General features: G+C 44.3%; 1 protein-coding gene and 1 long non-coding RNA gene across 2 annotated transcripts; one reads left to right on the top strand and one right to left on the bottom strand.

Moving 5' to 3' along the window:
- Window positions 1–1,699: 1,699 nt before the first annotated feature.
- LOC149874413 (uncharacterized) lies at window positions 1,700–7,174 on the top strand. The gene is made up of 3 exons (XR_016439939.1): window positions 1,700–1,804; window positions 4,465–4,608; window positions 6,239–7,174. It is a non-coding gene; the product is annotated as an uncharacterized LOC149874413 (long non-coding RNA).
- A 7,312-nt stretch (window positions 7,175–14,486) lies between these two features.
- On the bottom strand, window positions 14,487–25,424 carry LOC149874412 (trefoil factor 3-like). The gene is made up of 4 exons (XM_090031639.1): window positions 25,343–25,424; window positions 21,674–21,820; window positions 16,808–16,954; window positions 14,487–14,612 (listed from the first exon to the last, which is right to left on the bottom strand). Exons 1-4 carry the CDS (start codon window positions 25,422–25,424, stop codon window positions 14,605–14,607), a joined length of 384 nt encoding a protein of 127 aa, XP_089887765.1. The 3' UTR covers window positions 14,487–14,604.
- Between the last annotated feature and the right edge of the window lie 1,299 nt (window positions 25,425–26,723).

Below are 26,723 nucleotides of genomic sequence, written 5' to 3'. Positions count from 1 at the left end.
ATAGATGCCCCAATCTGGGAGCAGGACTCCACTGTGCAACTGTCTGTTCTAACACAGAACAGGAAGATGGTACCTAACACCTGGTTACAAATGCAATATTATTCCTTGTATTTGTTCTGATAATTGTAACAATTCTATCTCAAAGAATGTTTGCCAACAAGCAAATGATAAATTTGGTAAACTGAACTGCAATGAATGGCATCCTATTGCACGAACTATTAGGTAAAACTGTTCAATAATTTACTGATAATATGGATCAGCAGGTCTACGCTGCAGTCTGAAGCATGGTTCACCCAAGCAAGCTGTGAATATAGGGGCCTGAGATAACCCACTCTGTGCTAGGCTCATTCACCTTGCTTAAGATGCAATCTGCAGCATGGACATACTCTATTTTAAAATTATCAGTTATGCTGTCCCTTAGCTATCAGTTGTGTGCCTTAGCTTAGCCATCTATCAGACTTTCTGGACTGGATAGCATCCATAATTATAATTGGAGTGATCTCGTAAAGGATAGGTCCCTGATTTAGGCCACAGAGAGAACCCTAAACAGGAAATGATCCAGAAAGCAATTAAAACCACAGTATTATACTGAAGCTGCTGATTCTCTCAGGCTTGTCATTATTGATCCTTTTTTCTACTGAATAAAGGAAAGAAGTGTAGCTTAGCCTTTCTCGAGACCCCAGTAGGGCCTTGAGCAAGTGTCCCATTAATGCACATGGTACAGTCTTCCTGCAGTAAGGCTAAATACGCACATCCAAACCATCTCCAAGAATTCTCCTGAACTTTTTTTCCTGGTAGAAATACTTACTTGGAGATACCTGAACAGATCTGTGAATACTGAGCACCTGAGGAGCAGATAATTTGCTGATTCTATTCAACCAGGGGGCCCCTGTGTACACATCTCAGCCTGCTCTATAGGCTTCCTTAGTCCCTCGTTATTTTTTTTCTTGGAGTGACCATTTTTGCTCTGGGAAAAAAATCCCAAATAGCTGTACACTTGTGGTTTCTCTGGGGACAGCAGTGACTCTTCCAGGAGAAACTGAATGTCTGTATGTGGATAAGACTGCCACATCAATAGTTGGGCCTGTCCTTGCACACCTTGCTCAAGTTCAGTTGATTACCCTTGGAAGGTTTCCCCTAATGTCTACACAGGGAGTTGAGGAGCTGGTCTAAAGTAAGAAAACTTAAAAATTTGGATTTTTACCTCACGTACATCTGCTTTTTCACCTTCCCATTGAATTATACTCTGCTAGAAGGTGCTTAGATTCTGTAGTGATGAAGACAATAGAAAAATCTGTTTGATTAAAAAAAATAGAACTATTGTCCCTGACATATGTTAATTGCATATCAGCAATTAGTGACTTGATATGGCATTCAAAAAGCAATTTATATTGCAATCGGCAGAACACATTCCTGACGGTGCATGAACTAATTTGTTGGAACATTACACTGACCAGTCTAAACGTGAAAGCTCTTTTCAGTATATGCCTAAAGCAAAGTTTTCTATCTACACTAAGAAACCCATGTTATCAAATATCTGTTAACTGGATACTGAATGGGCTAACAAATGAAATATTCAAGAAGAGATAAGAAAGGAGAGAACTGCCAAGAAACACCTCCTTAGGTAAATGCTACTCAAAATTATTGAAACAAACAAAACATATAAAATAAAACTCACTAAGGCATTCTCATCCACAGAGTCACATTCTGCCTAAGGACAGGACACCGAGGACTACAATGGAAAATAAGATGTTCTGGTTACTGACCATTACCCTGATTCTAGGGCTCAGCCAGACTGTGCTGTGTAAGTGCATGTATTTAAAATATTGTGTCTGATAGTGATGCCTTAAGTAAGTTCAAACCCTCTGAAATGAATCTACACTGATTTGGCATAGTGCTAAATGAGTTCTTTCTCAAAGAGCTTGCTTTGTTTTTCAGCAATGGTACATGTTGAATTCCATATGTTTACATTTCATAAAGTTCAATGTTAAAGCAATTGTAACATTAATTGTTGTAGTATGAACTTGAGATGTCAAATTTAATGCATAAAGTTTTGATGGGGAAAAAAAAAGAGAGATCCTTTAAAACTTTTTTTGTTATGAAGAGAAAGGAGGGAGGGAACATATTTAAAATGTAATGATTTATGTTTCTTTCTGTAGTGGAGATTTAGGCCTGGTAGGTTTGTTTTTTAAGCAATTGTGCATTTTGAACCTGCTTGTAAGATGTTTCCAGAAGGGGCCAGATTCTCTTTTGGATGATTAGACAGAGATTCCATTGACAGCTTTGAAAGTTATACTCATCTGAAGAAAAATATTTGCCAAGAGAGGAAGAACAAAAATATTTGCCAAGAGAGGAAGAACAAATCTCAAGGCATTATGTGTACTACAACCTGGTTGTGAGGTGTGGCACCTGCTACATTAGTAGGCTATCTTCTAGAAGTTTCAGTAGGCATGTGTGTTTGTGGGTGTTCTCTAGCAGAAATGTCTGTTGCTGCTTCTCACAAGACAAATTTCTATCTCAGCTTAATTGTTTTTAAATGCACGTTTATATGGCATGATCCTATATAGCATTTATTATGATGAAAATCCCAGAAGCTTTCTCTGAGTTCCCCATCCTAATCTACTGAAGTCAACAGCACAAGTCACATTGACTTCAGTGGAAGTAGATATGGGGTCTCACTCAACAGAACCTACATAGGTATGTAGGGCGATCGTATATATAATGTGCCTGGCATAAGGCCCGAGCTATCTGTGAATGCTCCAGCGTGCATAGTGAGGCAAGAGATAGTGCTCTCCAGACACACCAGAACTGGCTCTGCAATACTGAGCTGCAGAACTGGTAGCAAGGTGCTTAATATAATAAATCAATTTCTACCTCCACTTACCTATAGTGGTTTCTTGCCCTTGGCTGCTTTCATTTTTCACTGTGATTTTACACTACTGCAGGATAATTGATTTAAGTGAAGAACTTTTCGATCTGCACCAGCATGAAATCAAAGCTGGGGGCTTTACTTTTGTCTCTTAAGTAGGGCTAAATCTATACCTTGAGTTCTTGAGTTCTTATTAACTTAGCGTGAGTTCTGAAGAGAAACCTTGGATGCCTCCAAGTAAGGGTACATTTCTGCCATGGATAAAATAAGCCCTGCCCACTTACACCACTTTAGGCAGAGCTGATGGCTTGGACAGCCCTGAGTATGATCCCAGGGCCATGCTCAAGCCCTTCTTTTGGGAACGTCTGAGACCAGTGCTGGGACAGTCGCTCAGGACTGTTCTAATCCATTTGGGACTTGTATCTTCTTTCTAATTGCAGGGCTCTGGTGCATCCCAGTAGGAGTGGGTGGCTGGGCTTATTTTGTTGGCAGAAGACCCAAGGTTGGGAGATGGGCCCTTAGTTTTATCACTATGCCTAAAAATCACATTCCTGGCCAAGGAGGATCATTCAACCAGACCCCCCAAAATCAGGCATCTCACTTCTCTATGCAAACAATGAGAATTAAGTACCTCCAAAGGGAGATCCACCAAAATGAGTAGGAAGCCTTTTATAATACTCAACTAGCAGTTAGAGTAGCTTAATGGTTAGGACTTAGTATCCCAGGGAGTGGGAGAATGAAGTTCTAGATCCTGCTCAGTCTGAGGTACTTCAAACCCATGTCTCCCATCAAAGCTCAGTGCTGCCAGTGTATAGACATGCTCAGCACATGCCTTCTGAGTTGAGCCCCTCTGAGGACATGGGTATCACTCTGTCTTGTTTTTGGCTTGTGATAGGGTTTAGGTGGAAGTTAGGCACCCAATTATTCAGATTGAGTATATATGCATAACCCAAATGAAGGGACCTAGGCAGCTGTTATGGCCAAAATGCAAGCACCAAGTGACATTAAGTACCTAATGGATCTTGCAAACACCAAAGCAGGGATTTGTGGTATTCTTTTTTTTTTAAAACTTAGGTATACAATTTCTGCTTAAGTCCTATTTTAAGTACCAAAGGTATTTTTGCATCGCATTGTTAGCTAGAATTTGGCTCTTAAAACTTTTCAATTTCCGCTTTCTCTTTGTAGTAGTTACTTGTTTTACAGTGAACTGTAATTAGTGTAATATTTAGTGCTGGTCCACCCTAAGTTTCCTTCAAGCAAAAACAGCCAGTCACATCAAAATACGCTGTTTTTGTAGTAAATATTCATCAAGTATTAATCTGAGGACATTGGAACTATTTATATTATGCATTTGAACACACACTGGTGCTCTGATAAAAAGCTCAAGGAGTGTCCAAATTTACAGCCCCATCCTGAGGGATCAATTTGAGGCAATTTTTTGTAGTGACATATAATAAATTCCTTAGGTTTATGTACATATTTGATATATTTGAAAGTGACATTTGTGGTACATTGACATTTTGAATCCCTGGAATAACCAATCTATAATTATTTCATTAAAAAATGTTGTTTCTCTCCTACTTTGTTTTAAATAGCCCAATATGATTGCAACGTGGAACCAAAATTAAGAGTAAACTGTGGCTATCCAGGTATCACTGAAGAAGAATGCCTTAAGAAAGAATGTTGCTTTCAAACACATGTACAAGGTGTTCCCTGGTGCTTCAAACCTGGGGTAGAAGGTAAATATGAATTCCTGGTGACAGATTTCTGGAAGTAGGTACATCCTGGAACTGCAAGGAGCACAGACTTCCCAAGGAATGCTGAGCATCTTCACTTTGCCGAAGAAGTCTTATAATCAATTAAACATGACGCTAGGGGAGAAACTGGTGGTATGCATAGTATGGCAACCTTACCATTTTAGGAGACAAAGGCTGTGTCTACACCAGATGCTGACTGCACAGTAGCCCGAGACAACTGTGCAGTAGCGTTGCGTGGCAGAAGCATGATGCGATGCTGCTGTGCAGTCATCTCAGGCTACTGCGCTGTCAGTGTCACAAAAAAGCTGTTTGTTGGTGCTACTATGCAGCAACTCAGGTTACTGTGCAGTCATTTAATACTTGCTTATACAAGTACTAAATGACTCTGCAGTAACAACTGAGCAGTCAACGACTCATGTAGATGCAGCCACTACGTCACACCATTAAATGTGTTAAACACTAATGTGCATAAGAGCCATACTCAGAGCAATAGAATTAAAAAAGAATATATAGGGAAGATAGCATTTCTAAAACAGGCATATTAGAAATCAGTTGTCTATAGTTAGGGCACAAACAGAAGTGCAGCTTCTCGCTGTAACTCAAGGTGCTTAGCAGGAAGCATCATGAATTAGAGCAATCCCCTGTACCCAACAGATATTCACGGTGGGGTCTCAGGGCTTAGGGGATCCAGCTGCAATTTGGAGCGGCTGCAAGTCTGCACCTGCTGTCCCCACTCCCAGCACCAGCACTGTCTTTAGAATGGGGGGGAGGAAAGGTAATGGAGGGAGATTGGTCTGGGGTTTTTTCAGCTGGTGCTGGGCAGGTGGGGGGAGAGGGCATGGATTGGAAGATAGGGCAGGGAGCAGGGCTGGGCTACATCAGCCCAGCCCTGCTCCCAGCCTATGCTGACACAAGTTAATGAAGGCTCTGCTTTGGAGCACCTTCATCTAAACCCTCATGTAATGAGGGTTCAGATTGTCACAGGAGCGGGCCCTTTTAAAATGCTCTGCAGCCATGCACTTCTGTAAGGGCACAGCTGTACAGTGCTTTTAAGGGGCTGATTGCACAGCAAACATAACTTCTGCCTGCATCATTAGTAGGCAAGGGGAAAGCAGTTGAGGAAACAGAGGATAAAGGGCACTTGAGGGATTGTGGAAAATACTTTCTAAATGGGTTTACATCTTAGCCTACCTTCTTTTATTGTCCCATCCTCCTCCTACCCCTCTTTATATGACAATATTTAGAATTCAGTGTTTGGTTAATTTTCTTTGCCAATGATATGGGTGACATTAATTTTCAGGTAGTGGTACACAAAGAAGTAATTGCGAGGTAAGCCTGGGTGTGAATTTGCAGCATCTGTGCAGCTGATCTGTGGTAACTCTTGTCCTGAGGTAAATATGAGGTACCTTACCTTACCCCACTTTTATTGTAAGGTAAGCTACCTCATATTTACCTCAGAACAAGAGTAGTTAAGATTTAATATTCTAACACAGCCAGTGATAACTTGATCATGTGCCACTAAGGTCATAACTTTTGTAAGTATGTAATATTGCTTGTCAGATGTGTAAATCATATCTATTAATACTTTTCCCTTTTTTCCCTCTATGTGCAGAATGTGCATATTAGAAAGAATCTCCTCCTGAGGCCAGACTGTGATAATGGGTTTCTTCATTAATGACGAAGATAGAATGGGGTCTTACCTGTATACCGTAATTTGTAATGATGCTGATTTCCCAGCAAATCATTCTGAACCTCGACTTTCTTTTCAATGACACTGTTTACGACTGTGATCTTTCTTCAACATCATTTGAATATTATGTGCCTGCCTGAAGCATAAAAGAAGGAAATGCAAATCACAGTGCGCATCTTTCTTTTCTTTTTACTTTAGAAGGTTTCCATAAAGTAGAGGTTTCTTGAAAATGTCTCATGTAAAAACAGTTAGCAACATCGCTGAAGGAAAATGAACTTAATTTTCATCTTGTCAGTAAAAAACTACAAATCAAAAGAACCAGAAAGATTACATGAACCTAAATATAAATTAATTAAAGTTAATAAATATAAACTAATGGCTGGTCTGTCATGTAACTGATGATAGCACTTCTGTAAATGGAAGGTATCCCTATAGCTAAACCTATGGCATAACGTAACACATGACAATGATAGACCTTGTGGGCTGAAAATGAACCATGAGTGAACTGAATGGATCGTGGAGACTTCCTTGATCCTAGAGGTGGTTCTTCCAGATCAAGGGTAGAACACAAAAGGATAACAAGGATAACATGGTGACTGAGTGATTACTCATTGAAGAGGGGCAAGGATTTTTTGGGGTGATATCTTTTATTGGACCAACTGTATGGCTGCAATAAAGTTTGACAAGCTTCTGAATGCAATGCATTCTTCATCAAGTCTGAGGAGGAAAGCAAGCACAATAGATATTAAGAGCCAAGATTTGAGCCATGAAATTGGAGAGGGGAAGGACGTTTCCAGGAGTAGCAGACAAACAATTAATAGAAGAAAAGAAACTTGATTGCTGGGTGATCAGGACCTATCAAAAGGGAGGAAGACAATTAATATCTATTGTGTGTAGGAAGAAATTCCGGAACCTGCTAGATTATAGTGTTTCAAAAAATCAATATTGGTGTTCAGTCCTTGGCTCCTAGTGTTCAGCCGGCTTATGAATTTTTGTATCCAAGAGTTCCTAGGGCTGGTGTTCTGCTCACCCACGCTTAGTTATACTACCACACAGGTGGGCAAAATATAGCCCACAGGTCATATCCAATTGATCTTATCTGGCCAGCCAGCTGCTGCTGGAAGCCTGAGGGAGGGCCATGCCCCATGTTGCTCTGCTCTGCCATAGCTGGGACGGGGGCAGACCATGCTGTGCACAGACTCCTCCATTCCCCCTGCCACCCCATCAGCTTCCTGTTGGTGCTACAGTTGCACAGTCCTGCCAGTGTAACCACTACCAGCCGTGTTCACATGGGATGGTGTAATGCAATGCACTGAGTAGCCATCTCACCCGTCCACTGACCACAATGAGCTGTTGGTGCTATGGTGCCACTAGTTCATGCCAGCTATGCGACAGCTACCCCTGACTTTCCTGGTGTGGGATGGTGGCAGTGGCTTATCGCAGCATGTGGGTGAGCATGACGGCTGCTTGGTATGGTACACTGCACCCCATTCCACGTGAACCTGGCTGCTGGTGGCTATGGTGCCAGGACTACACAGCACCAGCAGGAAGCCGTGTATGGAGGGACGGATCTGGGGGGAGGTGGGGTGTGGAGGAGTCTGCACACTGTGTGGCCCAGCCCAGCCCTGGCTGTAGCAGAATAGAGCAGTGTGGGGTGCAGCCGTCTTTCCTTAGGCTGCTGGAGCCTGCCGGTAGGCCAAATATGGTCAATTGCACCCCCTCCCCCGCCCTACCTCCAGCACTCAACACCTCACCAAAACTCCTTAAGTGACCCTCCAGCCCAAATAATTACCCACCCCTGTGACTCATTACATCGTATTCCTTAACCTACTCAGTAAACAGAACTGGGACAGGAATTCAAGCAGATTAAGCAAGAGTTTGCCCATGGAAAAGATGAAACATAGTGTGACAGGTTCATGGCCGCAGGTGGCCCCCTGCTGGCCTTGCAGCTCCTGCTGCTCAGACTCTAATGTTGCTCTCCCTAAATTGCTTGCCTGCTATGCCTTGTTCTTAATATAAAAAGGTGCTTAAAAGAGGCTGCCAACAGGCCTTAAAGGGAGTCATAATCCTAATAATTTCCCACTGGGTCTCTCGTGAGCCCCCACTAGCTTCATTCCAGCCCTTAGCCAGGCTAGGTCCTTCTCAGCCTGAATAGGCCCCTGTAGGACACCTGTAGCTTTAAAGACAAATTGCATAGCTCCTTTTCTTCCCCTACACCACGCCCCAAGCCTTGCAGATGTTCTCTCTCTTTGATGTTAAATTATTTATACACTGGGCCTACTCAGGCCCTCAGACCCCCTTGTCCCTTATACCATCTGTCTCAGATGCCTGGTCCTACATGCAGCCCCTCCTCCAGGCTCTCAGACCCTCTAGTCTGTCTTAGCCTGCTCTGGGCTTGTGGACCTTCTGGTGTGGCTTAGCCCTTCCCTGGGCACATCGGCCCTCTGGTCCAGGGCTCAGCCTTTTCCTAAGTTCCTGGACCCCTACTGGGCCCTAGTGTCAGTGTGAGGGCTCCTGGGTTACCAGTTCTCTAAATAGCCCTTCAGCCTGCCCCTACCAGTAAAACTTAAATAAACAAAAAGCATCTCATTCCTCTGGTAGATACCTCAATCCCGTAAGGGTTTAACATAAACAAAAGCCACTTCCCTATAAAACCCAGTGATGATTAGCTAACTCCAGGTTCCCGCAGCCAGGAGCTCCTCTCTTTGTGGTTGCTGGGGAAAGACTACCTAACTGGTGCAGGGTCTGGGCTTATACAGGCTTTCCTAGCCATCTATGGTTTTGCCAACCACAGTTTTGAGTATCTATGTTTAATAGTCTATATGCCATTTTGGCTACCACGCTGTATTGTTTTGAGTAACCACGGTTTTTGGTGGCTGTGCATCAGCCTGCCACCTGCCATTTTTCCTGTAAGCCTTTTGTCTTGCCAACCATGGTTTTGCCGACCACAGGAAATTTCAGTTGGCGAGGAAAACCTGTATAGCTCCATCCTGAGTCCTCTTCTGGTCAAGTGAATCCCTCACTAGCACCCCTTTGCCACCTGCAAGCAGCCTCTCTGGCTGCTTGCTCTCTTGAAGAAGCAGGTACATCCCAGTGTCCTGCTACACATAGATACTCAGCCTATGAAGCTTTTCATCTTTATGGTGTTGAATGCAGGCCAGGACATTAAAGAACAACAGTTACTGTCTTCTTGCTGCTTAGCATGTCTTGCATGAAATGAGTTGCTCCGGCAAATTCTTACAGGACAGACACTGAAAGTATATACTCCACCACTACTGGCACTATCTTACCTCCTTCTGTTGGCAGACTCAGAAGAGTAGGTAAAGTCTTGCCCACACTAGAAAGTTTTGCCAGTTCAACCACACTGGAATAATTTAATCAGTACAACACTCCCTCTGGTGTTTGGATGTAGTTATGTCAGTGTATAAACACTTAAACTAATACAACACATTCTACTTCCTGAACCATAATAAATCATATCGGCATAAGGCATCACTCCACCAGTACAACTGCATTCTTACTGAGGACTGACACAGTATAAATCTGTTGGGGAACAGCCCTGAGGGAATGACAAGCATTCACCCATCACCACCTTCTAGGACATCCCTAATAGAGAAGAGGAGAACCAATTTAGAGCTTTTTGAACCACAATAAACCCTACCGGCATAAGGTACCCCTCTATTACCACAACCACTCTTACTAAGGATTGACCTGGCATAACTGTTTTGAGAAAAGGAAATCATAACCTGGCACTTAGTTTTACTTGTAAAAATTTTCATTCTAGATCAGGTTATGAAAACTGATTTCCCTCTTATCTCAGGTTGGCTTGTCCCTTTCAGGGGCAAGAAGTTATGCACTGGCTATACAGAATGTTCTCAACAACTGTGACTAGCAAGTAGTTAATCGGGATAGATAGGGGCACCTGCATTCTCTAAAGCATGAGTTTGGGAGTGGTGCGTACCTGATGGGGGGGATAGCAATCTGCCAGAATTTCATAGTTTCATAGTTTCTAGGGTCGGAAGGGACCTGAGCGGATCATCTAGTCCGATCCCCTGCCATGGCAGGAAAGAGTACTGGGGTCAAATGACCCCAGCAAGATGTTCATCTAACCTCCTCTTAAAACCCCCCAGAGTAGGAGCCAGCACCACTTCTCGTGGAAGTTGGTTCCAGACCCTAGCCGCCCTGACTGTGAAGTAGCGCCTCCTGATATCTAACCTAAACCTACCCTCTGCCAGCTTGTGACCGTTATTCCTGGTCACTCCTGGCGGTGCTCGGGGGAACACTGACTCCCCCAATGCCTGCTGATCCCCACTGACTAGTTTATAACAGGCCACAAGATCCCCCCTCAGTCTTCTCTTTTGGAGACTGAACAGGTTCAGGTCCCGCAGCCTGTCCTCATAGGGCCTGCCCTGTTGTCCCCTGATCATGCGAGTGGCCTCCTCTGGACCCTCTCCATGTTGTCCACATCCCTCTTGAAGTGCGGCGCCCAGAACTGGATGCAGTACTCCAACTGTGGCCTGACCAGTGCCACATACAGGGGGAGGATCACCTCTTTGGACCTGCTCGAGATGCATCTGTGGATGCATGCCAAGGTGCGGTTGGCCTTCCTGACTGCCTCCCCAAATTGCCGGCCCATGTTCATCTTGGAGTCAATGATGACTCCAAGATCCTTTTCTGCCTCCATGCTGACAAGAGGTGAGTTCCCTAACCTGTAGGTATGGTGCCGGTTGTTCCTCCCCAGGTGTATCACCTTGCACTTGTCTGTGTTGAATCCCATCCTATTCTCATCTGCCCACCCCTGTAACCTGTCTAGGTCTGATTGTAGCCTGTTGCTTCCTTCTAGTGTGCCCACATCCCCCCACATCTTAGTGTCATCAGCAAATTTGAACAGGGTACTTTTTACCCCCTCATCCAAATCACTGATGAAGATGTTGAACAGTGCGGGCCGAGGACCGAGCCCTGTGGATCCCCACTGCCCACATCCTTCCAGGTTGAGCAGGACCCATCCACTACCACTCTCTGGGCGCAGCCCTCCAGCCAGTTGGCGACCCATTTGACTGTGTGGGTGTCTACACCACAGCCCCCCAGTTTCTTAATGAGAACGGGGTGAGAGACAGTGTCGAAAGCCTTCCGGAAGTCCAGGAAGACTATGTCCACTGCTACCCCTGCATCTAATGATCTGGTGATCTGATCGTAAAAGGCCACCAGGTTGGTCTGACAGGACCTGCCACTGATGAACCCATGTTGGTTGCCCCTAAGCATGCAGTCCCCTGCTGGCCCCTCATGGATGTGTGCCAAAATAATTTTCTCAAACAGCTTGCCTAGGATTGAGGTAAGACTAACCAGCCTACAGTTTCCCGGGTCCTCCTTCCTCCCTTTTTTGAAGACGGGAACCACGTTGGCCCTCTTCCAGTCCTCCGGCACCACTCCTGAGCACCACGAGTGCTCGTAAAGTTGTGCCAGGGGTCTTGCAATGACCTCGGCCAGTTCCTTTAGAACTCTAGGGTGGAGATCATCCAGGCTGGCTGACTTGAATATGTCCAACCCCTCCAGAAGCACCCTAACTAGTTCCTCGCTTATCTTTGGCCCAGGTGTGCCTCCCCTGGGGCCCGAGGGGGGCCCAGCAGGGAGGTGGCTGTTGTGGTCCCTACTTAGGAAGACGGAGGCAAAGAAATCATTAAACATGTTAGCTTTGCCGTCTGGTGTGACAACCAAGTTACCCATGTCGTCCTGCAAGGGCCCCACATTACCCGGGACCTTCTTTTTACCCCCTATGTATTTAAAAAAGGACTTCTTATTGTCCTTAATCTGGGAAGCCAGTCCCAGTTCCAGCTCTGCCTTGGCCTTCCTAACTGCCCCCCTACATCCCCGAGCAACTACAGAATTGTCCTCCCTGGTGATGACCCCTTCTTTCCATTGGGTGTAAGCCTCCTTTTTAGCAAGGAGACATTCCCGGATGCTTTTGGTGAGCCATGGAGGCTTGTGTGCTCTCCTGCTCCCTTTGATCCTCGTTGGGATTACCTTCCTTTGGGCTTGGAGGATCGTCTCCTTAAGGAGCGACCACTCTCCTTGGACACCTGGCTCCCCTCCCCTCCGGGACCTCAGCGCTTCTCCAACTATCCTCCTTAGCTCACTGAAGTTTGCCCTCCTAAAATCTAGGGCCGCTGCCTTACTGCATGCCTTTGCCACCTTGCGCTGGATGGTGAATTCCAGCAGGCGATGATCGCTGTCGCCCAGGTGGTCGAGCACCCGCAGCCCCCTCACCAGGTCATCACCCGTGGCCAGCACTAGGTCCAACAAGGCATCCCCCCTGGTGGGGCTGTGCACCTCCTGGGTTAGATGGAGGTCCTGCACTCTGGCCAAGAACCTACGTGAGCGTTCAGACCTGGCTGACTGCTCTTCCCAGCAGATGTCTGGGAAATTCAGGTCCCCCATGACTACCACATCCTTAGCCTTCACTACCTCTGTGAGCTGACCCAAGAATTCCTGGTCAAGCTCTTCTCCCTGGTTGGGAGGTCTGTAGTAGACTCCCACCGTTAAGTCTCTTTCCCCTTGACTGCCTTGTACTCTAACCCAAAGCACTTAGAGTGCCCCTCCCCTGACTCCTTACTAATTGACGAGGATGTGTATTCCTCCTTAATATAGAGCGCCACGCCCCCACCTCTCTTTCCTATCCTGTCGCTCCTGTACAGCCTATAGCCCTTGACATTCACCGCCCAGTCATGCATTGAGTCCCACCACATTTCCGTGATCCCCACTATGTCCGGGCTGGTGTCAGCCAGCAGGAGGATGAGTTCCTCCTGCTTGCTACCCATACTACGAGCATTTGTGTAGAGGCATTTGAGGTCTCCCATGGATGTGTGTACTGACCCCCTAGTCCCAGCGTTACCCTGGCCCCTATCTCTTACCTGTTTATTCACTTCGCTCATTGGTTTGGGCTGGGCTGTAGTTGTGGGTGCTGTTTGGTCTGGCAGTCTGATGTTTCCTCCGCCCTCATCTACCCCTTCCCCCGACGAGCCTGGTTTAAAGCCCGCCGGAGGAGGTCCACATGCTTACCTTTAAGGGAAAGGTGGAGCCCATCCCATCCCAGCATGTCTCTCGTCGTGATGTGCCAGTCATGGCGGAGGAAGCCAAAGCCCTCCTCAAAGCACCATTCCTGTAGCTGCCAGTTGGTCTCCGTGATGCACGTTTCATGCCGACTGCCTCGTCCACTCACTGGCAGGATAGAAGAGAAAACCACCTGTGTGCCCATCTCCTTCAGCATGCACCCCAGAGTGTGGTAGTCGTCCATCAGGTGATCAGGGTTGCTCCTGGCCGCATCATTAGTGCCCACATGGACTAGGACAATGGGGTAATAATCGGTGGGCTGGATTACGGTCTGGAGCATCCCTTTCACGTCCTGAATCCTCGCTTCAGGTAGGCAGTATACCTCGCGTGCCGAGGGGTCCTGGCGACAGATGGGGCCCTCCATACCTCTCAAGATGGAGTCACCAATGACAATCACATGACGCTTCCTCTTCTTGGCCTGCTTGTCTCCTTCAGCTTGCACGGGACGCGGTGAGCGTGGAGTTGCCTCCTCTCCGGTTTCATCTTCCCCTTCCTCCTCCTCCTGGGCTGCCATTGGTCTGTGAGAGAAAGTTTGTAGAAGACTTCTTTCCCAATTTCCTAAGACAACAAGGACCTGGGTGGACCCTGAAACAGAGAAGAGGAAGGAAACTAGGGGCTGGTTAACTACAACATTTTGTGTGTCCAATTTGAAGCAACCCCATTGCGGTGGGGGGGCGGCACTTGTTGGAAGTATGGTTGGGACAAAGTGCTTCCCAGATCCGTTATGCGTGTGATTCAACCTAGCTGTGAATTCACTTTGCATTAGGGGTAGAAGTCTAATTTTCCTGGTGCAAGCTGTCAGATCAGTAACTTGCTGTGAGCACTCCAAGGCTGCCCACTGTGCAGATCATAAAAGGTAGAGAATCAAGACTGTAACTTTCTAAAGGAACAGGGATCATGAGAACTAGTAAAAGTAATTCGCAAATACAGCATTTATGCATCTTATTTTTATTTATTCACATAAGCAGGTGCTTAGAAATAATCCAGAAAAAAGAACTTTTAAAATTACCCTCTTTGAAAATAGTCTTTCCTCCAATCTATTTTTTTCCAGTGATTAGCTGTGCCATTGAAAAGTAAACAGTCTAAGACTATTTAGAATATTTAGAGTAACAAGCCACAAGATATAAAATGATTTCTTCTTCAGTGGTTCCATTGACAGAGGTTCCTGGTGCTGGTTTGCTTTAACAATCTAAGAGCAAAAGAAAGGATAAAACAATATTTAAAGGCCAAAATTTACCATCAGATCCACAGGCAAATCAAAGCACAGTTCTGCATCGTAAAGGAGTAGAGGTGAGACAAATTGAAGAGAATATCAAAAGAGAGTACAATTCAGTACAATTGTCTCCTTCTTCACATCCTCATAAGACTGTAGCATACCATTGGTCTGTGAGAGAAAGTTTGTAGAAGACTTCTTTCCCAAATTCTGTTATAAAAAGAGGTCACTAAGATCTGGGCAGTGTCCTTGACAATAGAACTTCCAAAAGGGGTGAAAGGCCCTTCTAAGTTGGAATAGGAAATGACTTTTCATGTCCTTCACTTGAGATTGGTATCTTGATTTCTATTCCTAGAATATAGGAGGAGAATGTCCTAAAGGGTCAATAGTAAAACCACAGGAAGCACTGCATACCCATACTTTGGCTCCATTGTCCTGTATTGATGCAAAATATTTGTGCTTGCAGGCAATAGAACTGTCACGCCCACACAATGATTATTCTGTTCGTTAGGTTAATGATATAATAATTCATTCAGTGTGACTGAAAAAAAATCAAACTGCTTTTTTTTAATAATTACTATATTTTCTCATAAACTACACACCCCTTTCCCCAAAATCAGCCCTGGAATCCATGGGGTGCATGTTTTAAGCTGTTTTTTCTGCCTGGAATATAAGCATTCAGCTTTAATTCCTGCTCCAAAACCACTGCCTGGCAGCAGAAGTGGTATTTCTATTCAGGTGGCTGAGAAAGTCAGTTGACTTAATGGCTCATTGTTCCTCACTCCTTAATGATTCTCTCATTTTTAATGGTCTTGATATTCCACTAATCATGCTAACCTTTCTTCTGGCAATTTTGTTGTCTGCTAGCTACTCCTAGTCTCCTCCTTTATCAGCTTAGCAGACTTTATAGCTCTTTTCTAAATTCTAGATCCACCCATGGAGACTAATCTCCAGCAGCAGTTAGGGTTTTGGCTTTTGGACAAATAGGAAAGGGAGGGTAAGTCAGCTAAAGATTAGGCACTGTCCCTGCTCTGTACAGCCATAACTGGAAAAATCTTTCTTTATTCATTCTGCCTTCCCAAAGCCAAGGTGCGTGTCTTATTTGGGGGGCATGTGGTATACAGGAGAATGCAGGAATTATTTTGCCTACCTGTCCCCACCTCAGGTTTTCAAACAGCATTGAAACAAATTAGAAAATTATGTCATGGGAAAAATAATCAGTCTTTAAACCTCCTCTCTACCATATCACTTGCTGAATTAGGAGGAATAAGGCTTGAGGATATCCTCCTCAGGAATCTTGCGATCAAAGGGTGCCTATTCATGGACTGTGATGCAATCTAATTAAAACGTGTTGGAACAAACTTGATTAATCAAGTCTTCTCCATATTCTAATTAGAATGCTCTAGCATTGCTGCAGCATCATGTGCATAAGCTCCCATGGGTTTAAAAAAGGCCACTGGGGCTCTTTGACTAAAGCTCTTTGAATAAACTTTAGTTAAAGCATCCTGCAGTCATTTTTAAATGTGCAGGGCTTAATACACATGATGTTGAGGAATTTTAATTACAGTGGGTCTCTGGAAACGGCTTTAATTAAAATGCCCCCACTCTACCCCCAAGCACATATATAGGCATCCAATGTTAATGCATCATGCCCTGCCCTGCATCAGTGTACCTTGGTCACATTACACGTTACATACATTACATTGTTGGGAAAGGCCCACAAGAGTCACTAAACATGAGTCTGTCCTAGCTCCCAGAAGAAAATCCAGAGTTAACTCTGTTTCTGGAACTAGGGTGGCCATCGTCGAGGACAGTTCGGTTGTGCTCTGTCCTCTATTAATACAAAACTGGATGTCTTTGTCCTCTTGAAGAGAAACATAGAGGACATAAGGGTGCCGGGTTTCATATCAATAGAGGAGAGAGGATGGAGAAACAGAAAACTGGAATGCCCTCTATGATGGCCACCTTATCTGGAACAGACAACTGTGCATGTGAGAGAAAGATAAGCAAAAAAAAGAAGAAGCCAGCAAGTTGTCTCAAAGGGGTTTGTCCTATCATATATAGCATAATGCAGGCTAGAGATAAACCATTTCCCAACAGGATGACCTCTGTGTAAACAGGTACCACAGAAATTAAGAACATTCCACAGAAGTTTTGGTTTTTTTTTTTACCTTTTCTTATGCGAGGATGGAAACACCAACGGACACCTGGGTATTTAGAATCAAAACAGCATCCCCTTTCCTCACATTGTTTTTCTGAGATGCCTGGAAATCCACACTCCCTTCTTCTGTAGACATTCATAGCACATTCACCTGTAGCTGTTAAAGACAAAGCCCAACATTTTGCATCTCTTCCTGTTAATGGTTATTGTCAGTTGACTACCAGTTCATAATGGATAACCTCGAGACTAGGCAACACACTCAATGTAGGATTGTCCATGAACATCACCTGGAAGTTGCAGTTAGTGCAGAACATGGCAGCCCACCTTCTAATGGATGCCAGTTGAAAGAAGCACATCTCTCCAGTGCTCCAGAATCTGCAGACTCCCAGTAGCTTTCAGGGCAAAATTCAAGGTGCTGTTTTTGACCTAAAAGGTCCTAAATGGTTTGGGTACCATATATGTAAGGGACTACCTTCTCCTTTATGCCCAACTGCAATCCCTAAGGTGAGCTAAGAGCAATCTCCCAGAAGTACTACCAGTATAACAATTTGGCTTGGTAAAAACACCTGGGAGATCATTCTCAGAAGTCCCTTCTCAGCTCTGGGACTCCCTTCTGCCTAACGTCCACTAGAACCTAAACCTTGACCTCTTGCGGAAGTTCTGTGAGACCTTCCTATTTGGGCATGTGCTCATCACACAGAGTCAGGCTAGGATATTGGTTAGGGGGTATCTGTTTTATTTTGATATTGTAGCTGCCTTTCAAAGTGTTTTGTTCTCTTGCTTATTCTCCTGTTTTATAAGTTACTCCATTATCTTACTGTAAGCTGTTCTGAGACTGCTGGGAAGGGAGGAGGCAAATAAATTGAATCTAATCCACTTCCAGAAATCATGTTCTGTTACATCTCTCAAAAAGTAGAAGCTACAAGGTGGGGTTTTCACAAGCACCTAAGAGCTAGAATCTGAGATCCTGTTACTTTACGGTGTGAGTGCACAGATGATATTAAGAACAAGGCAGATCTAGCCCCTGGCACCATGACATCTGGCCCATGGTGGGAAAATCCTGTGTGAAACTCTGTGAACTGTGGCCTGCATGTTAGATCAGGCACTCAGGGTGGTGAGGGTCCTCATCCCAGTATATGGGAGATAGGCAGAGGCAGCATGGGACCCCAGGAGCCTAATCTCAAATGGGCAGGGACAGTGTGGGGCCCACAGAGCTGGATCCTGGCCAGTGGAGGTGGTGCAGGACCTTAGAGCCCAATTCCAGCCAGCAGGGGCAGTCCTGGCTGGTAGGGTTGATGCAGAGATTAAGAGCCCAATACTAGCTTGGAAGTGATGGCAAGGAGCTCTGTGCCACCTCTGCTTGGTTGGTGCACCTGCATCTGGCCCCTACATATTGAGATTAGGCTCCAACTAGGTGGAAGCAATTCAGGGCCCTAGGGCCCAATCTTGAGATGTGGGGCTGGGTGGAGCCCCAATCCAGTCTGCATACTAGCCCTGTGCCATTCATCTAGCTCACAGGGACAAAACTGTGAGCATCACATTAGGGCACAGAAACAGAAAGAGAAATCAGAGGTGTGTATCTGCTCTCACGATCTTCTGGATCCCAGCTCAATTCACCTTCTACAATCCTACAAGCATTTAACTGTTCCCTCATGTCTCATGCAAAACTGTCACAACTGGCCTACACAGCAGAAGAAACAGCCTGATCAGGAGAAATATGGGATATAGTAACTCCAGCATGCCAAGATTTGAGCTTAAGTTGTAGCAGCCTAGGCTGTTAGCTCCATGTTTCGTGTATTATTCAAGACAGTGACCATTGTAACTGCATCATCAGCATACATGACAGCTCTGCTGATATTTTTTCCTGCCTGGCATTCATATAGCCCTGATTTCCTTACAGTCCTTTAAAAAAATTTACGAGGAGAGATTAGAGAAACTGGACCTTTTCAGCCTCCGCAAGAGAAGGTTGAGAGGCGACCTGGTGGCTGCCTATAAGTTCGTCAGGGGGGCACAGAAGGGAATTGGTGAGTATTTATTCACCAAGGCGCCCCCGGGGGTTACAAGAAATAATGGCCACAAGCTAGAGGAGAGCAGATTTAGATTGGATATTAGGAGGAACTTCTTCACAGTTCGAGTGGCCAAGGTCTGGAACAGGCTCCCAAGGGAGGTGGTGCTCTCCCCTACCCTGGGGGTATTCAAGAGAAGGTTGGATGTGTATCTAGCTGGGGTAATGTAGGCCCAGCACTCTTTCCTGCTTATGCAGGGGGTCGGACTCGATGATCTATTGAGGTCCCTTCCGACCCTAGCATCTATGAATCTATGAATCTATGAAAATACTACATTAGCACCATGTCTCATACTGATGTGTGGTCTGATGCTCTTGAAGATAAAAATTGGGAGCCATCTCTGTAAATATCCCAAATTCACTGTGCTATGTCCCATAAACTCTTTGTTCAATGAAGAAGCTAGCAGTTTGTCATTATATAAAAGTTATGTTTATCTAAGGATAATTTTTACAAAAGTAAAAAGTGCTACACCTGACATTTTTTATTGGATGGCCATTGTTGGACTATTATATTATTCTGATCATGCTTCTCTTAAATTTTCATTCATAAATGGCTTATAGATGTCAGAAGCATGTAAGAAAGATGCGTAGTACTTGGATGTGTTACCAACTGAGTGGGTCAATTTTTTGGAGAAACTCTGTTCTATCAAAATTTGCAAGTTTGCATATTGTTCCTGACAAACATTGGAAACATTCTTCAAATCAAGGACAGAATATGTGGGATGAGAAAAAGCCCACCCCAGAATATCCAACAGTCCAGTAATTAGCACACCCGGTAGGGAGGTAGCAGACTGAGCTCCTCAAGTCCTGGTTCTGACTGATTCAGTCTCTCACAGTCTCTTCTGTTGGAGCTGATGCATTTTGTATAAATACTTAAATATTCATTAGGCCAGTCAGCCTGTAGTCAGGACACTTCCTTGGCTTGTGGCAGACCATGGTTCAATTCCCTCCTCTTTCTGGGTCAGGGAAGGGATTTATGCCTGGGTCTCCACCATCCTAATGTGTATCCTCTAACAATCCTTCCACCATCCCTCCACCATCCTAATGTGCATGCCCTAACAATCTGTTCTGAAGGGGAAAGGGTGTGTCGTTTTTATGACATTTCAAAATGTTTCATTTGTTATGAGGCAGAAAACAAATAAACTCTGAAACCTCAGTCTTTCATAAAACAGAACTATTCTCCAGGCAACCTGTTAAACAGATATCAGTAGAAGGTGTTACAAATGAGTCATAAGCCAAAACTTATGACTTTTTGGACCATAATAATTTTTAAAAATGATGAACCATTTATCATCGGTTAATCCTTCATAAATTCTTTAGGAATGGAATAATAATGATAATTATTACTATTTATTGTTATACATTTGTAATAGTTTCATAGTAGCTAGGGTCAGGAGGGACCTGAACAGATCATCTAGCCTGACCCCCTGCCACAGGCAGGAATGAATGCTGGGTTCACAAGACCCCAGACAGGTGATCATCCAACCTCCTCTTGAATTTGCCCCAGGTAGGGGCGAGGACCACTTCCCAGGGAAGTGTAAAAAAATTGCCTTCTGATCTCTAACTTAAACCTGTTCTCCATCAGCTTATTACCATTGTTCCTCGTCACCCCAGGTGGTGCTGGGGAGAAAAGGGCTCTACCTATTTGCTATTGATCTCCCTCGATGAGTTTGTAAGCAGTCACCAGGTCCGCCCCTCAGCCTCCTCTAGCATTATGCATATAATGATTATACATAAACATTATGATGCTTAATTTTTAGTTCTCAAATGAAAAATGTATGTGGTCATGAAGATCCCCAAATAAGTTTGAAGACTGCTATGCACTAGTAACTAAGGTAATCTCTGACAAAGTTTTGCCTCCACCATGGGTTTTATGGTCAGCAGGGACTTATGTTTATCAAGTCATCTCTCCTTTGCATAACAGGTCAAGATAATCTTTTCATCTAGCTCAGTAACTAGAGGTGTAGTCAGAGGATTTCTTTTAGAAAGATGGACAAACTTAGTTTAAAGACTGAACAGTGGATTGGCTATTTCTCCTGGTAATCTGTTTTAGAGATGAATTACCCCCATTATTCAAGAGATGCCTCTGGCATCACAGTCCAGGAATGCATAATGCAATTCTTAGATGCTGAAATGACAGATTTATGTTGACCAGTATTTACTGCCATAAAATAGGAAGCTCTATGTTTTAAAGAGATATTAACTGAAAAAGACAGATTCTGCCCATTTAATATCAGTTATATGTGTAATTTGTTGATGCCTTAGATCACAGGGCATAAGACTCATTGTCATTTTGAAAAAGTTTAGTCCTTTTTTATTTTTAGACAGTGAAGCTGCATATTACAATCTATGAGGGCTTCAGTTTTAGCCCCTAGACTCTGACGCAACCACCACTGCTTCTGTCAATGTAACTGGAGTCTCTGAACTTCCCCTCCCTTCTCCAGCTGTCACTTCCTGCCTGTGTCCCAAGTGTGGCATGGTAAGCTGAGGGTGAGTCAAGGACTGCACTGGAAGGAGAGGGGGGGAGGGAGGATAATCAGGAAATCACACCCATGCAGTAAAGTTGTAGGGCAATGCACACGCAGTGTTGCAAGACCTTTGGGGGAGCATCCATGCAGTTCATGACACAGTGGCCCATGGCTTGCCTGGTGCAGCCCATAAAGCATGAGAGCCCTTGGGAGTGTAGCACCCCCCGGGGGCTTAGAAGCTGGACAGCTCTACATTATAAGGTTGATTTGGTTTATTTTGTAGCCAGAATCTATCAGACAGTGCAAACTGGAACACCAAGAATATTTCATGTTGATATGTTACCTAGCTTTGAAAAAGGAGTGAAGCACCAGGGGACATCAGTGATGCTTGCATCAAAACAGCATCCTCTTTGATGACACGTCTCAGCACGGATACCTGGATATCCACAATCCTTTCTCTGTCGTGGACTGCTTGCACACTGGCATCTAGCTGTTTGAAACAAAGCCCAGGTTATAGTATTTTCTTCTCTTTCCTATAATTGCTTATTTTTAGTCCATAGTTCATTGATTCCTGCATTAAAAGTACATTTAATACCACATTTATCTGGAACTTACAGTTTTGAAATGATACAGTCTCCATTAATAACCAAAAATGGAATTAATTTGGTCTGGAAACTATTCCTATCAAAATAAACATTTTCAATCTTGCATATATAAGAGTGAATTGCAAACTGTATTGCTGCTGTGGTCCGCGCATGCTTTATAATTTACTTGCTTGCACTACAAATGGAAGAGATGTCATGCAATGGCTGGATGTGAGATCCTTTTCCAGCTACTCTGTTATCCAGGTAATGCAGACAAAAGATGTGACTAATACCTTTTGTCACTAATATTCTGCCATTTTCCTATTCTGCCAAACAAAAAAGAGGTCCTTTGTTGCTCTTCATTAAGAGGCCTGCCTTTTGCTGTTATTGGAGCCCCTAGATGTGCATTAGGAGAAGGGAATGTGGTATTTGCTCAAAGACAAAAGGTTTAATTTAATGTTTGTAAGCCAGATTCTCTTGACACGATATAGTTATACCATTTCATTTTTCAATCAAGCTGCACACATTTACTTCAGTTGCAGAATAGGTCTTCTGTAGTAGCGTAAGCAAGGGGTAGGTAAGGGGGCACACAACCCAAGTGCAGACTTAGAGGGGGTGCTAGAACTGAACCCTGGGGAGTTCATGTGGCAGGGGCTCCAGAAGCACCGTTTGGGGTAACTGCACAATAGCAGCAGCCCACCATGGCAGCATCATCCCTGAGCCCTGCCTACTTAACTGCTGCAGCCAGGGTTTATTGACTCTGTGCTGCCACTGCAGCAGCAGCAGCTGGGGTCTACGGCTAAATATAGACAATCAAAAAGCCTGAGGCTGAACTGAGTCACTCTTTGCAGGTTAGTCTAAGCTGTGTCAATTGAACCAATAAGCAAGTAAACAGACATTCACTTTTGATCCGGAAATGAAGCTACATGTCTGCAGTGGCCCAGGCCAGAACCCCAGGGGGCACTAGAGCATGCCTCCCTGCTCAGCTGGAGCAGACAGATTGGGCCAAGGCTAGTCCCTCCACCCTGCAAGGGGGAGGTGCAAAGCATCCTGGGATGCTGGGGGGACTGTGAATTAACTTGAATCTGGAAGGGATCTGGGACAGACGTTCAAGAAACCAATTTAACCTAAATCAGTTAAGTTTGATAATACATTGTGAAGGAGTGAGACAAAACTCACAGCTTGAAGGGCCAGCAGGGCTGCAGGTGGAAACCAGAAGGGAAGGAAAATACCCACCCCACTTCTGGAGCAGAATCTCGCTCAGGATTGGAGGAGGGAGGCTGCCCAGAGGTATTTCTGGCCCCAGAGAGGGGCAGAGAGGAGTCAGTCCCTTGCAGGCTGCAGGGAGAGAGGAGCAGCTGAGTGTCCTGGCAGGCAAGGGCTGGAGTGACCCTGAGCAGGAGGCAGGGGGAAGCCTGCACACAGGCGGCTGGTGGTAATGTCAGGGAGCCGCAGCTGAGGATCTGGAGAGAGGGAATCCACAAGGCCTGTGATAATTTCTGGAGTAGAGTTTCAACAGAAGATCTGGAGGAGGGGCCGGAGGGAAAGTACAGTTACAGGTGGAGGCTTCCTGCACATGGGGGAGACCCCAAGGAGACTGTGAATGTTCACAGAGGTGCAGGACAGGCCAGTGCATAACAAAGACTGGACTAAGGGATTTTCTTGATCGTTGTGACTGGGATTTTGAGAACCTGATCCTGGGTAAAAGGGGACATGGACTGAGCCTGACAAGGAGGCTGAGAGCAGCTGGGGTTTTCCTAGTTTTGCTTTTTTTTGTCTTTTCTTTGAGATTTGAGTTAGAGCCAAGACCAGCCCTGGAAGGGTGTACCAAATTGAGACCAAAGGTCACCCTGGGGATAGAGAGACAAACAATATCACTAGGCTGGGGTAAAGGGGAGGTTTGGAGCCCCACAGAAGAAACAGGGATCAAGACCAGGCAGGATCACCACAGGCAGTGCCTCCTGGGAATATATTTCATTAAAGTCATGGCTGGCGAGAAAACATAAGACCAACTTCCTGGCAGAGCAGGTAATCCAAAGCTGAGGTCCACCCTGTAGCCGCCCATAGGCAGACGAGCTCAGGGCAGTGGTAGCAAGCCCTACAACACTTATAGCTGTCACATCCATCCATCCAGGTTTATCTTAACTGAACAGTAGATTAGCTATTTCTGCTAGCAATCTGTTTAGAGATGAATCATCCCCATTATTCAAGAGATGCCTCTGGTATCACAGTTCAGAAATACATAATGCAGTTCTTAGATGCTGACTTGACAAATGTATGTTGACCAATATTTACTGCCATAAAATAGGAAACTATGTTTTCAAGAGATATTCATTGGCTAATTTTGGCCATTTTGAAAGCAGTTTATATACAAGGAACTTCTGTTGTGTTACAGATTTGAACTGGTTTCCAGTCACTTATACTGGTTTATGTGTCATTTCTGTCCCTAGCCTATGAGTCTTTGGGTGAAATAAACTAACTTGGACCTCCCCCTCTCCCCTGCCACTGCTCACCCATCTCACCTCCCCCCTCCACTCTGCCTAGGGCACCAAAATTAATAGTTCTGCCTCTTATCCTCTGTATCTAATAAATGAACAATACAGGTTGATATTCAGGCAAGCTTGTAATTCACTTCAGTGGCTTTCTTCCCAAACAGTAAAGACTGCAACAATGAGACTTGGAGTATGGACCTCCATAATATATCACTAGGTCAAATCTGACTAAACTCTCAGATGTCTGTAAACTCTATCTGTATCCTGAAATCAAGATTACCTGGGTTTCAAATCCAGACAAAGATGGAAGGCTAAGGATGATGACCAGGTTCTCATACACAACTTGTATTTCAACTCCTATTTCCCATATACAATGTTCTATTTAGGTTGGACATTACAAAGAACTTCTTCACAGTAAGAGTTGCCTGAATCTGGAATGGGCTCCCAAGGGAATTGCTGCTCTCCCCTGCTTTGGGGGTCTTCAAGAGGAGACTGGACAAGCACCCAGCTGGGAAAATATGACCCCAGCGGTCTTTCCTGTGTGGGGCAGGGGTCAGACTTGATGACCTACTGAGGTCCTTTCCAACCATAATATCTGTGAATCTATGAATGATAGCTGTTATCATTTCTTTGGGTAAGACAATAACTTGATAGAAAAAGGCACTAAAGGAGCCTGCTTTTCACCATAAGACACTGATAGGAATATAAGAGAGCGCAAAAAATCTAAAATGTGACTTTTTAACACATTGTGGTGCAGTACTGTTCTAATTCATATATATTTGTCCATGAAATCCTCTCTTTTCTAATTGACCACTTCCGCAAAGATTATGGAGCCCAATCTTGCCACAATGAAGTCAACAGGAGTTTTGCCAGTGCATTCAGGAGAAGTCTGGCTCACATATCATCACCTCAGGAAGACATAGCAAGTGTACATACTTGGTGGTTTATGTCCCTCTATCAATGTGCACAATCCAAACACCAAGAGCACTGCCAGTAGCCAAATCCCCTTCTGTTCCATTTCAGTCAGTACTCTTCAGCTTTCAGGTGGGCCTGAATAAAATAAATATAGGATGAAAATATTTCATTCCTGGAAGGATTCATTCTGGATCCTTGGTTATATATGTGCCCAAGAGCTGAATTCAAATTCTTGATATACCTAAGAGAGCAAAATCTGATCAAATTTAATCTGCTGTTGTGCGGCCTCATGTTGTCTAGTATCCTGAAGTTCCTTCCTTAGACTAGACCTAAATAATTGAAAAATTTTCATTCTGCTGCTCGCTCACTCTCTCGTCCAAGTAAAAAACTATACTAAAATTAAAAATTCCTTTCCTGGGTTTTGAAAAAAAAAGGTTGTTTATTCCAAAGGAATTACATCTACTGGGTCTTCTCCACTGCTTTGTTAAACTCTTCAGAGGATTTGTAATAGTATAGAAAGACAGTTATTCTGTATTCTAGCTCTCTCTACTGACATTTGAAAAGAAGTGGTTACCATTTATCTTAAAACATTTTTAAGTTTATTGATTTGGTATCAAAGCATAGTCTCTGTAACCTGTAATTTTCAGTCAGTCCTGTTTGAAAATACCAAACACACAGCTCATAGAGTAGTTAACTTAAATGATAAAGCTACACATTGTTGTTATCAGCTCAGCCAAGTCATGAACCAGTTTAGGTGGCTGGTTGCTCTCTATTTTATCTAATTATTCCAGCACCTCCTATTTTGATACCTCACTCTCTCACAGTACTCCATCTTTATCACCACCTAGCTCAGGGGTAGGTAGGTCCTCATCTCTGGGAAAGACTGAAGTTTAAAATAAATTACATTTTTGCAATGGCTTTTTCCTTCCTAGTAAACTAATAGGCCCGCTTTAGTCCTCAAGCACTACCTGGTTTTCACACACTGCAAATTTCTTATTTGTCTTTATACAATTAGCTCCTTGCTCCTCAAATTCCTTCTTAACCCTTCTGCTGCACTGCCCATTTTTCAAAAGCAGTTTTCTTAGATTCGTCCTGGAACCAGTAGCTGGTCAGAACCTCTGAAAAAATCAGGCCCTTTTTAAGAAAAAATTTGTCCTGGATACCAACAAGCCCCTGGTATGTGAGGCAGAATCATAATTTAGTCTATGATTGAAATAGAATTGTCTGGTCAAAGAATATTCCAGAAAATTGGAAGGAAGATACTTACTTGCAACTTGAGATATTTGCTGAATGATCACCAGTTGTCTGGTTCCTCTTTTTATGCCTGCATCTGCCATAATTTTTGCTAATTAAATAACATAAAAGTGCACCACATAGGAGATATTTCTTTGATGCTCTGTTT

The sequence above is a fragment of the Crocodylus siamensis genome, chromosome 1 (assembly GCF_052110815.1).
Source record: "Crocodylus siamensis isolate JL-2025a chromosome 1, ASM5211081v1, whole genome shotgun sequence".
NCBI lineage: Eukaryota > Metazoa > Chordata > Crocodylia > Crocodylidae > Crocodylus > Crocodylus siamensis.
Note: the sequence above shows the minus strand (reverse complement) of the source record. Positions and strands in the feature narration are given on the sequence as shown.

What these genes read in the sequence shown, in the direction of transcription:
- LOC149874412 (XM_090031639.1), bottom strand. Translation starts at nt 25,424, where the DNA reads ATGGAACAGAAGGGGATTTGGCTACTGGCAGTGCTCTTGGTGTTTGGA. An exon ending in AGAGGGACATAAACCACCAA is followed by an intron (nt 21,821 to 25,342) that starts GTATGTACACTT and finishes TGTTTCAAACAG; the next exon opens with CTAGATGCCAGTGTGCAAGC. An exon ending in CACTCCTTTTTCAAAGCTAG is followed by an intron (nt 16,955 to 21,673) that starts GTAACATATCAA and finishes TGTCTTTAACAG; the next exon opens with CTACAGGTGAATGTGCTATG.